At 43.2% G+C, this 17,024-nt stretch overlaps 1 protein-coding gene across 1 annotated transcript in view; it reads right to left on the bottom strand.

The window, feature by feature from the left end:
* The window catches only part of mybbp1a (MYB binding protein (P160) 1a), a 90,128-nt gene that overhangs the window by 47,182 nt on the left and 25,922 nt on the right, over positions 1 to 17,024 (bottom strand). The window contains 5 exon segments of the mRNA XM_078548235.1: positions 2,874 to 2,982; positions 4,676 to 4,882; positions 5,113 to 5,238; positions 6,016 to 6,126; positions 7,960 to 8,249. Coding sequence (XP_078404361.1) covers positions 2,874 to 2,982; positions 4,676 to 4,882; positions 5,113 to 5,238; positions 6,016 to 6,126; positions 7,960 to 8,249 — 843 coding nt within the window.

Below are 17,024 nucleotides of genomic sequence, written 5' to 3'. Positions count from 1 at the left end.
GAAAGAAGTCCCTGGTGGGAGTAATCTATAGGTCCCCAAACAGTAGTTCAGCAGTAGGGCACAGTATAAGCCAGGAAATACTGGGAGCATGTAAGAAAGGCACGGCAATAATCATGGGTGATTTTAATATGCATATAGACTGGACTAATCAAATTGGCAAGGGTAGCCTCAAGGGAGAGTTCATAGACTATATTAGAGATTGTTTCTTGGAGCAATATGTTGTGGAACCAACCAGGGAGCAGGCTATTCTGGATTTGGTTTTGTGTAATGAGATGGGATTAATGATCTCATAGTAAAGGATCCTCTGGGGAAGAGTGATCATAGCATGCTAAAATTTCAAGTACAGTTGAGAGCAAGAAACCTTAGTCCCACACTAATGTTCTGGGGTTAAACAGAAGTAACTACATAGGCATGAGGGCAGATTTGGCCCTAGTGGACTGGACAGGAAGACTACAAAGTAGGACAGTTGATGAACAGTGGCAGATATTTAAGGAGATATTCAATTCCTCCCAAGTAAAATATATTCCAAAGAGGAAGAAAGATGGTAAGAGGGGAAAAAAGCATCCATGGCTAAGCAAGGAAGTTAAAGATAACATTAAGGCAAAAACTAAGGCAAACCAAATTGCAAAGGTCAGTGGCAGGCTGGAAGATTGGGAAACCTTCAAAGATCAACAACGGGTTACTAAAAAAAATAATAAAAGAGCAAAGGAAAATTATGAAAGAAAACTAAAGCAAAATGTAAAAACTGATAGCAAAAGCTTCTACAAGTATATAAAAGGAAAGAGAGTAGCTAAAATGAACGTTGGTCCCTTGGAGGATGAGGCTGGGGAGTTAATAGTGGGGAACGCAGAAATGGCAGAGACGCTTAATCAATATTTTGCCTCAGTTTTCACAGTGGAGGACACTAGTACCACCCCAATAGTAACAGGAGGTGCAGAAGATATAGAGAAGGAGGAACTTAGAACAATCACCATCACTAGAGAAAAAGTACTGAGCAAACTATTGGGATTAAAGGGTGACAAGTCCCCAGGGCCCGATGGCCTACATCCCAGGGTCTTAAAGAAAGTGGCAGCGGAGATAGTGGATGCATTGGCTATAATGTTCCAAAATTCCCTGGATTCTGGAAAGGTTCCAGTGGATTGGAAAAATGCTAATATAACGCCCTTGTTCAAAAAGGGGGGAGGCAGAAAGTAGGAATCTATAGACCAGTTAGTTTAACATCTGCCGTTGGGAAATTGTTGGAATCCATTATTAAGGAAGTAGTAATGGGGTATTTGGAAAGTCAAAATGCAATCCAACAGAGTCAGCATGGTTTTATGAAGAATAATTCATGCTTGACTAATTTGCCAGAGTTCTTTGAAGATGTGACAAGCAAAGTGGATAATGGGGATCCTGTAGATGTAGTATATCTGGACTTCCAGAAGGCCTTTGATAAGGTTCCGCACAAAAGATTAACGCACAAGATAAGATCACACGGAGTTAGGTGTAATACATTAGCTTGGATAGAGGATTGGCTAACCAACAGAAAGCAGAGGGTTGGGATAAATGGGTCTTTTTCTGGATGGCAAGCCGTAACTAGTGGGGTGCCACAGGGTTCGGTCCTTGGGCCCCAACTATTTATAATCTATATTAATGACTTGGATGCAGGGATAGAAGGTATTATAGCTAAATTTGCAGATGATGCCAAAATAGGCGGGAAAGTAAGTTGCAAGGAAAAAATAAGAAATTTACAAATGGATATGGACAGGTTAGTTGAATGGGCCAAAATTTGGCAGATGGAGTTTAACGTGGATAAGTGTGAGGTTATCCATTTTGGTTGGAAGAATAAAAAGGTGACATTATTTAAATGGAGAGAAACTTCAGAATGCTTCAGTGCAGAAGGATCTGGGTCTCCTCGAGCATGAAGCGCTGAAAGCTAGTATACAGGTACAGCAGGTAATAAGGAAGACAAATAGAATTTTGGCATTTATAGCTAAAGGAAGAGAGTATAAAAATAGGGAGTTGTTGTTGCAACTGTACAAGATGTTGGTGAGACCGCACGTGGAGTACTGTGTACAGTTTTGGTCCCCTTACTTGAGGAAGGAGGTAGTTGCATTGGAGGCGGTTCAGGGGAGGTTCACTAGATTGATTCCAGAGATGCGGAGCTTGTCTTATGAGGAGAGATTGAGCAGTTTAGGCCTATACTCGCTAGAGTTTAGAAGGATGAGAGGATATCTAATTAAGGTATATAAGATGCTAAAGGGGATAGACAAAGTAGACGTGGAGCGGATGTTTCCCCTTGTGGGGCATTCTAGAATGAGAAGCCATAGTTTTAGGCTAAGGGGTGGTAGATTTAAATCAGAGATGAGGAGGAATTACTTTTCTCAAAGGGTGGTGAATCTGTGGAATTCACTACCTCAGAGTGCAGTGGATGCTGGGACGCTGAATAAATTTAAGGAGGAGATAGACAGATTTTTAATTAGTAACGGGTTGAACGGTTATGGGGAGAGGGCAGGAAATTGGAGTTGAGGCCGAAATGAGATCAGCCATGATCGTATTGAATGGCGGGGCAGGTTTGAGATTTTACAAGCTCCTAGATCTTATGTTCTTAAAAGGCCACATGGTCTATCACTTTCTGAAGGCTCCAGGCAGGTGACAAATTAAACTGGATAAAGAAAAAAAATACTTCCCAGGCCCAAAGAAAATGAAGACACCTCATATTACATTTTTTCAAAAAACTAACTAAATCCCATGAGATGCTTGCATTTAAATTGAATATTTTGCCTCACCTCCTCAGACATTGGAAGGGGGTGAAAATGACAAACGTATATTGTGTCAAAGTAAACTAGGGGATGGCTGAGCCCCGTGGCATGCCAAGTGTGGGTTATAAGTACCTTGAAGAGATGAATGCCTACAAGCAGGAAGAGCAACTGAAAGGCTGAGGTCTCCAACTGCTGCGATTTCTTTGATTTTTTCTGCAGATCCTCGACAGACTGGAGCATTCTGTGAACGAACAAGTGACTCGTGAGCACACACAGCGATCATTTCCACGTGGCCAGCCATGAATGTAGCTTAACTTCGTACTGGGTATAGATGTATATGTGGCCAATTTTAGAATACAACAGCAGGCCTTTTATTTAATATCCTGATTTTGAGTATATAATGAAGATTGATTATTAACATCCCTAGCTGATCTTAACTGGATATATTCATAGTTACAGCTGGGGAGTGAACCAGTTACCAGTACAACAGGGAGACAATAGCTCCAAAACAGTACACATTTCACATGATGTGTGACAACTCAGCCAGGTATCCTCATGGGGACCGGAGAGGAAGAGAACAGAATTCTGATTCCACTGTCTCAGATCATACTTTTTTCTCATGTTCCACAGCACTTTCCATATCACCGCCATCTACATCAATCAGGAGTCTGCCCAGTGATTGAACATAGAACCCTATTGCGGCTATTGGCTTTATCAGCTGATCCTTGGCTTTCAAAACGTAGAAGAGCATCTTCTTAAATTGTGACTCAGTTTTTACTCTCAAATGGATTAAACAGTAAATCAAAACAGGGGCAATATAGATTTTACAAGTGCTCAACTATCTCAAGCAAGTAGAAAATGATGGCACTGCTATGCTAAACAGTTATTCATATCATTTTCACACAAACTAGTGACTTCCGTGGACAATCACTTTCTGAAGGCTTCAAACAGGCTCCAGACGGAGTCAAGCCTTTGATCTTACCAATGATCATGGACAAATCCACTCCGGCCACCAGTTTTCATCACATGGTAAAACTGGCTTCCCAACTCCCTCTCTCGACCTCTACAATTTTATCGATTATGCTTGCCTGCTTTGTTGTTTCTTTGTTCCTCCACTCTCGAACTGAGGGATAAGCCACCTCTCTCTGATCTCAGGTGACATCATCACATAATCCAGGCTGACACTCCAGTACTGAGGGAGTGCTGCACTGCCAGAAGCACCGTCTTTTGGCCTGTCCTTTCAGGTGGGCATAAAAGATCAAGCAGCACCAAAGCAGAACAGGGGAGTTCTCCCCAGTCTTGTGAACGTGCATCCCGCAACCAATTTCACCAAAGACGGATCGACTGGTCATTCATCACATTTTTTTGTTTTTGACATCTTGCTGTGCTCAAATGGCTGCTACATTTGTCTACAGTTTTGGCTTGGCTAAGATTGGGAATGCAGCACATGAAGAACTGTCACTAACAAATGTTATTAATCTGGTCATAAACTGCACCAGAGGATGCAGATATTTAATATATTCTGGTAGAGGGAAACATTGGAAAGAAAAAAATAGGCTTGCATCAATATAGCACCATTGTTTTAATGACCTCAGGACTTCCCAAAGCCAATTTAATCCTTTTCCTTAAGTGTAGTCACTATTGCAATGTAGGAAATGGGCCAGCCAATTTTGCACACAGCAAGTTGCTACAAACAGTAACGAAATAAACAACCATATTATCTGTTTTAACTGTGCAAGAAGAACTCCTATCTGAATAAATGAATAACCCAGGCAGCAAAGTGTGCACGAGTGGTAATGTTTTACTGCATTAAAGGAAACATATCCAGTGCAGACGCTCAGACAGTGTTCTGGAATAATTGCACTGAAGGCAGACTGAGATACCCAGATAAATGGCTTCCCACAGTTCAATTTAATTAAGTTTGGGCTACATACCGGTTCCAGGCTTCTCTCTGCCCTTGCGTAAAGGGTTTGACAACTCTGACAGATTCCTTCTCTAACAGCAGGGCATTGGCGTAACGAACCACACAGGAAATCCACAGGTTTCCATCCGTCGTAAATCCCAGCATGCGCTTCTCTGTCCTACCCACTGATTCTTTGGAGTCACCCAGTGGAGGCAGGGAATTCAGATGGTTCAACAGACTGGGGACATTGAAAACAAACACATGTTGGTACAAAAGAATATATCGCCACAGACAGTAAACAATGTGCCATCACCGATCATCAGTGATGGCAGCAGGAAGTGGAAAGCAATCTCATCCTACATTTTAAGATCATTTTAAAGTTGTAGGAAACGCAGAAATTAAATAAGATAAGGGTTACATTTTTTTTTCTCTGATATACATTTAAAAGGCCAAGTCCTCAAACCTTACCCAAAAAACGAATTTGCAATTATGTTCCGTGTGTTTTGGTCCAGAGGAATGGTCAGTGTGGCCTCAGTCTCCGGGATGTCAGGTGTTTGGTGTTCAGTTGCAAAGAAGGCATGGAAGAAAACAAACCTACACCCAGAAAGGTTGGAAAGATATTAGTTTCGTTCTGAGCATTAACGCAAAGAGAGTGAGACAGAAGGAGGGCGAGAGAGCAAGAGCGCGTGAGAGTGAAAGTGCGCAAACTAGAGAGTGCACACAAGGGAGTGTGAGAGAGAACAAATGTGCATAGATGATAGAGTAGGAGAAAACACAGAAATTCCACATCCAATGAGGAGCACAGTGCTAGAGTGAACAGACAGCAGTGATGCTGCAGAGAGCCTGAGCCCCAGGTATGGAGGGAGGAAGTTCCTGTAAATCCCTGGTGAGGGGATACGGTCACTATCCAACAATATAAATATCAATGGAGGCAACTGTCTACAATTGCTGTCAAGTGAGCAAAGTAACAGCAGGAATCTCCCTCCTACACCAGTTCAGGCACTTTGTGGTCAGAAACAATCTCACACATAGTTACTGCTATCACCTGGCCATAGTGGCTGCTGTAATTTGACCCTACACTGATGAGCACTTTCTAGCCCAGTAATAGAGAGGATTATCACAACATCAATAGGAAAGCAGCCTGGACATGCAGAAGCCCAATGAGGTCATCTTCCCCCTCCCCACACAAAACATGGGAGAACAGGGAACAGTCCCAGTGCTGGATGTCAGATAGACACTTCATTTGCCTCTGCTCCCCACATTCACAGTCACAATGATCCCACACAGAAAGCAGCAGGTAGAGACTAGTATGTCAAAATTTACCCTGAAAACATTACATAACATGTACCCTCCTCAATATTCCCCACTGACCTGGCAATGTCCATTACCAAATCCTCTTCTTTCTTCACTTGATTATTGTCTACGATTGAGGACAGCCGTGCAACAATCCACATTCGCAGCCTCATCACTGTGTGTTGAGCTCTGTTAAACATCAGAGATGCAGTTAATGTGAGCAGTCTCAGCACAACTTACCAACACTTTATTAGCCACCTGTTGGAGAGATCGTATTCTGGCCTTGCTGGTTACCTATAGGGGAGAGATCACATCCAGGAGACGCCATAGAGGTGACACTGAACGTGAAGGGACAAGGGAAAAATCATTCAGCCCATCCTTCCCATTGCACCTTCCATCTTTTTTCCACCTATGCCCTTGGCTGAATCCCAAATCCACCCCATCTATTAATATTTATTCTGGTAGGTTCCAGCTTAATCCTTAACAGGGGTGAAATGAGACCTGGGTGGTAGAGAATCAGTTGCCTGCTTTTTCCATTCTGCCTCCATCCGCCCCCTCCAACTCTACTTCTCCGTTGAAATTATGATAAAGATAATCAGGTTTAGGGGGGATGTGGGAAAAAACTTTTTTACCCAGAGGGTGATGACGGTCTGGAATGCACTGCCTGGGAGGGTGATGGAGGCGGGTTGCCTCACATCCTTTAAAAAGTACCTGGATCAGCACTTGGCACGTCATAACATTCAAGGCTATGGGCCAAGTGCTGGTAAACGGCATTAGGTAGGTAGGTCAGGTGTTTCTCACATGTCGGTGCAGACTAGATAGGCCGAAGAGCCTCTTCTGCGCTGTGAGATTCTGTGAGGTGGAGTGTAATCCAGACTGCCGATTTGCTGTAGTCTTCTTTGTACCACACAGGTCTAATTTCATCCCCATTTACTCTGAAGATGAACTTATTTCAGTTGTTACAGTTGGCGCTGTTAGACTTCACAACCTTGCCCTCTGCTCTTCTTTCTGGGACAGCCACCCCACTGATTCTCTTCCAACAACAGAAAGCGCTGGAAAGTTCAGTCAGCATTCGTGAAGGGAGCAGACAATTCAATGTTTAAGTCTGGCCCCTACTCCGCAACTGATAAACCAATTTTCTCTTCATTTTTTACTGCCATCCCTTGAGATTGAAGTTAAACTCAGATCCACCCATTCAGGAGTTTCACCCTGGGCAAGGGGTGGAGATAAAGAAAGGCACTGTCCAGGACAGAGTTCTCCTTTGACAGGTTCTGGATACTTGGGTTCCTGACTGGCTCAGCAGATATGGAGCCAAGATGGGCAAATAGAATCATGGTACAGACTGGCCATGATCTGCCTCAATGGCAGAACAGATTGAGGTGATGAATGGCCACTTCCTCTTTCTATGTCAGGTCCTAACAGAGTTACTTGAAAAGCACAAATTAGCCCCCTCAGTATCTTGAAGAGTGTGTTAAATTATTATTGAGGCTCTGAATCAGTTAAAACACACAATCCTTTCAAACACAGGATTGCCATTGGGTTTCACCCCTTACTAGTCAATACATGAAGTACAACAGCACAGGTTTATATAGCATCTTTAACGTAATGAAATGCCCCGAGGTGCTTTACGGGAGCATTATAAAATGAAGTTTGATACTGAGCCACATGAAGAGATATGTCAGGTGACCAAAAGCTTGGTCAAAGAGGTAGGTTTTAAGGAGTGTGTTAAAGGAAGAAAGCAAGGTAGAGAGGCGGAGACGTTTAGGGAAGGAATTCCAGAGTTTGTGGTCTAGGCAATTGAAGATGTGACCACCAATAGTGCAGCGATTAAAATCAGGAATGGACAAGAGGCCAGAATTAGAGGAGCACAGATGTCTCAGAGGATTGTGCGGCTGGAGGGGAAAGTGTTTTCTTAGGTCACAGGCCTCCAGTCAGGAGGAGGCCCAGCTTCCTGGCCGTCTAGTGCCATCTCCTGTTTCACTGCGGTATAACAGCATGTTAATTGAACTTTACTGTACTCACAGGCCAGCTTGTTCCTTGGACTCCTTCTGCCGTTTGGTGCTGAAATCTATGCAGGTCTCAAGGTTGGGATTGATGAACATGCTTTTTAACCAGCTGACATAATTCAACAAAACTGAGGGCTGCAGGTGACGGACCACTTTCCAGTAGCTGGGGATCACAGGGTTACCTCGGTTAGTGAGGCAAGTAAACTTTGTTATCACAGTGAATTGTTTCTCTGCATCCTGGACGTTTTCAAGAAACGAGTCAACGTATGTCTCCATTTCTGGTGCGAACTTGAACCTGTCTGGGAGCTGAAAAATAAATGTTTTAATTAATGATCATCAGCAGGATTAGCAATAGGGTAACCCTGTTCCCCCTACCACTGCCCCAAGCTGCCACCACTTGGTTTAGCACAATACCGCATTGTATTACAGAACACAAAACATGTACGCATCCTAGATAACTTTTATCTATACATCCACTTTTAAAAGGAGGAAAATGTCCCAAGGCATTTCACAACATGATCAGGAAAATATCAACAGTGAGCGACATATGATGATATTGGGGCAGGTGCCTAAAAACTTGATCAAAGAGGGAAGTTTGAAAGAAACATGTTCATGGAAGAGGGAGAGTTGGAGATGTTTGAGGAGTGAATTCCCGAGATTAGGGTCTAGGCAGCTGAAGGCGCAGCTGCCAATGGTGTGGCAAAGTGGCAGATACGCAAGAGGCCAGAACAGCAGGAATACAGCAATCTTGGTGGATTGTAGGGCTGGAGAGGGTTACAGAGACAGGGAGGGAAGAGACCATAGAGGGATTTTAGTGTGAGGATAAGAATTTTAAATTTGAGGCTTTGTTGGACTAGGAACCAACATAGGCTAGTGGGTATAGGGATAACTAGTGAGTGGGACTTGTTGCAACTTAGGATAAAGGCAGGGTTTTGGATAAACACAAGTTTATGGAGGGTGCAAGATAAGAGGCAAGTGAGGAATTGTTGAGTAACAAAGATATGGATAAGGGTTTCAGCAGCAGGTTAGCTGAGGCGAGGCAGAGACAGGTGATACTGTAGAGGTGTAAGGAGGCAGTCTTGATGATGGAGGGAATGCGTGGTCAGAAGCTCAGTGACAAATCGAACAATGAGATTGGAAACAGGCTAGGTTAACTTCATACGATGGCCAAAAAAGGAGGTGGAATCTGTGGCAACGAAACAGAGTTTTCGGCAAGGGAAGGAGACAATGGCTTCAGACTTCTCAACGTTGAATTGGAGAAAATTTCAGCTCATCCAGGCTGAATGTCAGACAAGCAATCTGACAACACTGACAGTGGTGGAGTTGAGAGAGGTTGTGGAGAAGCAGAAATGGGTGCCGTCAGCATACATAGGAGACCTAACGTCATGGCTTTGAATCATGTTGTTGATGAATAGCATGTATATCAGGATAAGGTTGCGGGGGGGAGATTAAGTGTGCAGGAGAGGGAAGAGATACTATTGCAGGAAATAGTATGTCTCCATTTCTGGTGCGAACTTGAACCTGTCTGGGAGCTGAAAAATAAATGTTTTAATTAATGATCATCAGCAGGATTAGCAATAGGGTAACTGGATAGGCAAGAGTGGAACCAGCAAGGAAGGTTCCATTCAATTGGACAATGCAGGAGAGATACTGGAAGATACTGCAGAATGGTCTTTTTTAAATTCTTTCATGGTACATGGGCATCACTGGCAAAGCCAGCATTTGTTGCCGATCCCTAAATGCCCTTGAACTCAGTGGCTTGCTAGGCCATTTCTGCTAAGAGTCAACCACATTGCTGTGGATCTGGAGTCACATGTAGTCCAGACCAAATAAGGGTAAAAGCAAAATACTGCGGATGCTGGAAATCTGAAATAAAAACAGAAAATGCTGGAAAAACTCAGCAGGTCTAGCAGCATCTATGGAGAAAGGAGCAGAGTTAATGTTTTGAGTCCATATGACTCTTCCTCAGAGCTACAAGGAAGTAGAAATATGATGGATTTTATACTGTTTAAGAGGGGTAGAGCAGGTGGAACAAAAAAGGTCAGTGATAGGTGGGAGCTAAGGAGAAATTTGACAAAGGTGTCACGGACACAGGACAAAGGGAGTGTTAATGGTAGTGTTAAAGACTAAAGAAGGTGCTGATAGTAGCATAAAGTTAAGATAACAGAATATGTTAGTAGCAGAACAAGGGTGAAAGCACAACATAAGAACAAGTATTCGATGGCCCTGTCGGGGGAGGGGGCATTGGTTGGGGAAAAAGGATAAAAAAAATGAAAACAACAAATAAATACATTTTAAAAAAGAATTAAATAAAATAAAATTGGATTTAAAAAAGGGGTGAAGATGGTGGAGGAGTTCATGGTCTGAAGTTGTTGAACTCGATGTTGAGCCCGGAAGGCTGTAAAGTGCCTAATCGAAGATGTGCCTAATCTGGAGAAGTTCCTCCAGTTTGCGTTGGGCTTCATTGGAACTTTGCAGCAGGATATGTGGACATGAGAGCAAGATGGTATGTTGAAATGGGCCAGGTAAGGATGGCAGATTTTATTCCCCAAAGGGGATTACTGATGGGGTTTTACAATCGCTGGTAGTTTCATGGTCACCAGCTTACAATTCCATATTTATTAACTGAATTTAAATTCCACCAGCTACCATGGTGGGATTTGAACCCATGTCCTCAAGAGCATTAGCCTAGGTCTCTGACATGGTAGTGACATTGCCACTACACCACTGTCTCCACCGTCGAGAAGGATACTGCATCATGCTCACAAGCAAAGGGTGTTGTTTGTGACTTTGAGTAGGATCTTTCAGTGCAGAACAGAAAGCAAATTTCACAGGTTCAAACATGGAGATACAGGAAATGCAATCATGGATTTGGGCACCACATTTAAGTACACAGACACGCACACACACACATATATATACATACACAACAAAATGACAAGTGTACACACATTTTCTCCACCAAAGATATTGAAAATATACAGCAGGTCTGTTTAGGAATTGTTAACATTTTAGTATCAGCTTTCACCTGAACAGATGGAGCGCCTCACTTGAAATGTTTATCCATCTCCTCACATTCCTATGTTCTCTATCCTTCCCTTTCTCTAACTTGCATTTCAATTGTTCGGCCTTGAATTTTTTTTTAAAGAACTAGAAGGGAGAAAAAATCCTGAAAGGGATATGTTGCTGTAGAGCTGCATTTGGTCACTCGTGCATCTAGTTCCACCTACAGACAACAGCAGCCATTGGAACAAAAACAGAAAATGCTGGAAAAACTCAGCAGGTCTAACAGCATCTGTGGAGAGAAAGACAGAGTTAACAGAATGTCTGTCTTTCTCTCCACAGATGCTGTTAGACCTGTTGAGTTTTCCAGCATTTCCTGTTTTTGTTTCAGATTTCCAGCATCTGCAGTATTTTGCTTTTACCTTAGCAGTCATTGGAAACCTTCCTTTCTGCCAGACTGTACAGGTAAATCTTTGAGTGGTCAGGGGAGAAACCTAAAGGCCTTTAATCTTCAATTTAGGGAGTTTTCAACTCTGGAGCTCTGTATTTTTACCTCTTCAATCCAAGGGAACAGTAGAATTCAGGCATCGCTTTGCATTTACACTTTCGCACAAATATTCAAAGTGCTCAAGTGCAGTGAAAATAAAGCACCAGTGAAAAGGTTAATGCAGCTGACAGGACAGACAGCAGTTAACAATAACCACAAGTTCAGTTAATACAGGCCTCCACACAGCCACAAAATGGAGATGACTTCCTGAGGCTTCATCTAATTAAAAGGTCAGCCAGTTTAGCCCAGGGTGCTTCTACTGCTGCACCAGTAGCAGCCTAGCTGGGTAGGTTTTTTAAAATTCTTTCACAGGATGTGGGTTAGGCCAGCATTTGCTGCCCATCACTAATTGCCCTTGAGAAGGTGGTGGTGAGCGACCTTCCTGAACCACTATATCCATGTGGTGTAGGTACACCCACAGTGCTATTAGAGAGGGAGTTCCAGGATTTTGACTCAGCAACAGCGAAGGAAAGGCGATATATTTCCAAGTCATGGCATTGGTGGGGGGTGTGTGTGGAATTTCTAGGTAGTGGGGTTCCCATGCAGCTGCTGTCCTTGTCCTTCTAGGCAGTACAGGTCACAGGTTTAGAAGATGCTGTTGAAGGAACCTCGGTGAGATGCTGCAGTGCATCTTGTAGATGGTATACACTGCTGCCAACGTGCGTCAATGGTGGATGGGGTGCCAATCAAGCGGGCTGCTTTGTCTTGAATGGTTTCAAGGTTCATTAATATTGCCAGAATTGCATTCACCCAGGCAAGTGGAGAATATTCCATCGCACTCCTGACTTGTGCTTTGTAGATGGTGGATAGGCTTCAGGGAGTCAGGAGGTGAGTTACTCACCGCAGAATTCCCAGCCTCTGACCTGCTGTTGTACACATGATATTTGTATGGCTGGTCCAGTTCAGTTTCTGGTCAATCATAACCCCCCAGGTTGAGCATTTCTCTCTCACATATCCAGCAAGGCAATTGTTGTAAAATGGTGGGTTAGCAACACGTGAACATATTCTTCCCAGAACAAACCTCATCTTAAAGCTTACACCATTTTCTGAGACTGTGCTGCCGGCCCCCAGGTTATCCATTCAGCCATCAACAGTCCTAAGCAGGACTCGAGTGAAAATTAAATTAGTGCCTTTTGCTCTTAATCACTTTCCCCACAGATTTATGCTCCCTTTGAGACATTAAGTAATTCCTTAGCCTTGGCTCAGCAGTAATGCCTCTCCAAAAGCATGAACATATAACCTAAATTGACACTTCAGTGCAGCACTGAGGGAGTGCTGCACTGTTGGAGGAGCTGTATTTTGGGTATGTTAAACGGAGGCCCTGTTAGCCTTCTTGATCCCACACTACAATTAAAAGAGTTCTTCTTGGTGTCCTGGCCAATCTTGATTCCCACAACCAAAATCACAAACAGATGATCTAGTAATTATCAAATTGCTAAAATATTTTAAAATTCAATGCAGTCTTTCTCCCCCCCCCAGGAGCATTAACTGCACTTATTTGTCTGTCAGCTCAAAATCCTTCACTACGCCCAAATTGTCACTCTGCTTGTCTGACATCCAGTAGTGGGTGAGCAGAAATTTTCTTTAAATAAATATTGTAGGAGCTTGCTGCGCACAATTTGGCTGGTGTGTTTCCCACATTACAACTGTGACTATACTTCAAAAATACTCAACTGGCTGCAAAGTGCTTTTGGATGTCCTGAGGTTGTGAAAGGTGTTTTAAATGCACAGGTTTTAAAAAATTTCTCTCTGCGCCCATAAGTCTCAATAATAAGGGAGCAAGTCTGGAATGCTGAACAATAAGAGAAATGCAATAGTTATAACCTTGAAAGATTGGTACACACCTCATTACAGAGTTAGTTGCAAATGGGTTGGTGGGGGGGAAACACAGTGGAAAGTGCAGAGTGGATGAGGGGAGCAGGCTGCATATTACAGTGCGAGGGAGGGTCAGGCACATTGAGGAGAAGGAACAATGCAGTGAGTGGTTGATGCAGGCAGCAGGGCATGCTGGAAGGAGGGTGCAGGGGCACTTTGGGTAGATATACAACAACAGTTGATTTCAATAGAAAGATGAAAAAAGGATTAAGATTCGAGGAGTTGGTCACCCAGGAGCAAACAGATCAATGAGCACTGGGGTGATGTGTCACTGAGAGTTGGTGCGAGGTAAGGATACAGGTGGTGTTTTAGATGATCTCAAGTTTATGAAAGTGGAATGTGGGAAGCTGGCCAGGGGTGCATTGGAACAATCAAGTTAGGTGATGTTACGGAGGTGAGAATGGGCAATCTTAGTGCTGGCGCGGATATATGGTTGGAAGCTTGTCTCAGGATCAAATACAACACCAAGGTTGGCTGGTTCAGACTCACACAGCTGCCGGGGAGAGGGACAGAGTCAATGGCTCTGAAACGGTAGTGGAGGCTGAAGACAATGGCTTTGATCTCCCCAATATTTATTTAAAGAAAATTTCAGCTCACCCACTCCCGGATGTCAGACAAGCAGAGTGACAATTTAGGGACAGTGAAGGATTTTGAGCTGACAGACAAACAAGTGCAGTTAATGCTTCTACGGGGAGAAAGACTGCAATGAATTTTAAAATATTTTTTTCTGGGGGGCAGTGGCCAAGAAAGGGAAACGCTAATATGAACAAAAGATACTCCTGTTTTTTTATTGAGCTTTTAAGAAAAGGAAACCATTTCACAGCCTCTCTGTGTCCTCTCCAATCCTTGCCAGCTACCTGCTGCAAGGGGAAACGATGGCAGTAGCAAACTAAAAGCCATCAGGAAAAGGGAGGCCATTTCCTTTCAGGCAAGGTAGATTCCTAGTAAAGCACTTCGACAGCTGCTGTGTGTCAATCGAGGCAACTGTGTCTTTATATTTTTACACCTCAACCACTCAGCCTCTGACCACACTAGAGAAGCGGCTTCAGCAAGGGGTTCTCATTGGTTATTGCAGCAACTGGATTACCATCTTTCATCTTCCGGTTGGTTTGATAACTGTGTTTCAGGCTACAGACGGTCAGCGGATTAACAGTTAGTGAAGGTCGCAGGCACAGTTAAGACTTTGCAGAGGCAATGCAAAAACCCACATTTTAGCAAGAAAGTCAGAAAGGAAATTAAAAGATAGCTGGCAACTGCTAATTTTCTATAAAGGTCATTGAAGAGCTTTGCAAAGTCACTGCATTGAAGCAGTAAGTGCACCACAATACTTGTGCTGAAGGTGGATCCTCCTTCACACCACCACCTCCCCCCATCCCCCAACCACCAAACTCCAAACATTTCCTTCTAAGTTTTCTGAAACTTTTTTTTCCAAATTATAAAACTTTCCCAGAGTTCCTCAATCCCCAAATAAACCAGCATTGAAATAGGGACTGACTGTATTTGCTTTCTCAGAGTTCTAAAATAATAGAACTCCCCACATTACCTCAGGCTTCATTTCATTTTTCTATCTACAGTCTTTGTTAAATAAGGACATCAGCTAGCTACTATTTCTGGTTTCATCTAGTCATCCCTACTTATCCAAATTTTTGTTAGCCTAAACTGTTTCTCTTCATTCGTTCTGGGGATTTGGGCATTGCTGGCAAGACTGGCATTTATTGCCCATCTCTAGCTGCCCCAGAAAGGCCATGGTGAGCCTGGAACCAGTACCATCAGGTAGGAAATTCCAGGATTTTGTCGCCGTGACAATTTGGCCCTGGCCTATTACTCATGCTCTGCAATTATTAAAAGAAAACCCTAGAACCATTTGCAACTCTGAAGGCTCAACAGAAGCAACAGCTTTGGCCATGAGCGTCAATCTTCACTGACACCCACCAGATGGCACAAACCATTGGAGCACACAGTGGCTTGCAATTGCCATGGCTCTTAAGAACTGGAATCTCAGCTATCAATAACCTTTAGTCAAAGTTGCTCTTGCATTAGCCCTATGTTGATTTGAGTTTTGTAATCACCAAACAGGCTGCTCCACTGCTGTCACTCTGATTTCAGTAAAGAGTAATTAGTTGGGAAGGAAGTGGAATTTTACACCAGAGTAAACTACAACGAATGCCCAGCAGTACAATCTCAGATTTTGTCTGTCCAGATTTGAGTTATGCACAAGGGCAGCATAGAATCACAGCCATTCAGCCCATCTTGTCAGCACTGGCTCTTTGAAAGAGTTATCCAATTAGTCCCACTCCCCTGCTCTTTCCATATAGCCCTGCAAAGCTGCCCCTTTCAAGTGTTTAACCAATTTCTCTCAGAATTTGCTTCCACCACCCTTTCTGCCACTGCATTCCAGATTATAATTCACTGCACAAAAAAAATCTCTTCATCTTATCCTCACCAGCACCCTACCCCAACCCTCCTGGGTTCCTTTGCCAATTATTTTAAATCTGTGTCCTCTGACTACTGACCGATCCATTTGGGGAAACATAAGAATGTTAGAGCACTGGAGTACTACATGCAGTTCTGGTCACCGCATTGCAGGAAGGATGTGATCGCATTTAGAGAGGGTACAGAGCAGATTTACAAGGACGTAGCCAAAGCTCGAGGGTTTTAGCTCTGAGGAAAGGTTGGATAGGCTGGAGTTGGATTTCCTTGGACCAGAGGAGGCCAAGGAAGTTTTAATCGAGGTGTATAAAATTATGTGGGGCCTAGATAGAATTGAAAGAAAGGACCCATTTCCCTTGGCAGAGAGATCAATAATCAGGGGTTATAGATTCTCTTATTAACTCTATCAAAACCCTCGTGGTTTTGAAAAACTCTATTAAACCCACCCCTTTAACCTTCTTTGATCTAGGGAGAACATTCCCAGCTTTTCTAATTTCTCTGTTGCTCCATATGGCATTTTCACCAATACTGGCTAGACACTGGTGGAGGCAGCATTGCGAGATGCAATAAGGGATCTCAGAGGTACAAATACACCAAACACAAAGTTACATCACAGGTTAGCAAGGCAATTTAGAAAAAAGGCAATCTAAGCACAAGAGTTTATTTCTTGCAGGAGAGTATTGAGAAGTAGGGAAGTTAATTTTAAACTGGTACAGAGTCTTGGTTAGATCACACTTAAGAGTACTGCATGCAGTTTGGTTTCCATATTATATTAAAAAAAGGATACAGAGGCATGGGAGAGGATGCAGGAGAAGATTTACAGTGATAATGGCAGAAATGTGTGGATATACATATCAGGAAAGGATGAACGGGCTGGGTGAACAGGGGGTGATCTAATGGAGGTCTTTAAAATTATGAAAGATTTTGATAGAGTGGGTACAGAGAGAATGTGGTCAATAACATAACTGGAGGCCAATATATGAGGGTCACCAAGAAATCTAATAGGGAATCCAAAAGAAATTTCCTTACCCAAAGAGTGGTGAGAATCGTTACCACAGAGCGCGATTGGAACACATAGTTTAAATGCATTTAAAGGGAAATTAGATAAGCATATGAGGGAGAAGGGGGTAGATGTTTACATCGATGGATTTAGATGAGGAAAGACGGGAGGGAGTTCGAATGGAGCATAAATGCTGGTATTCACTGGCTGGCAGAATAGCCTGTTT

Source organism: Cetorhinus maximus, chromosome 9, assembly GCF_964194155.1.
Source record: "Cetorhinus maximus chromosome 9, sCetMax3.hap1.1, whole genome shotgun sequence".
NCBI lineage: Eukaryota > Metazoa > Chordata > Chondrichthyes > Lamniformes > Cetorhinidae > Cetorhinus > Cetorhinus maximus.
Note: the sequence above shows the minus strand (reverse complement) of the source record. Positions and strands in the feature narration are given on the sequence as shown.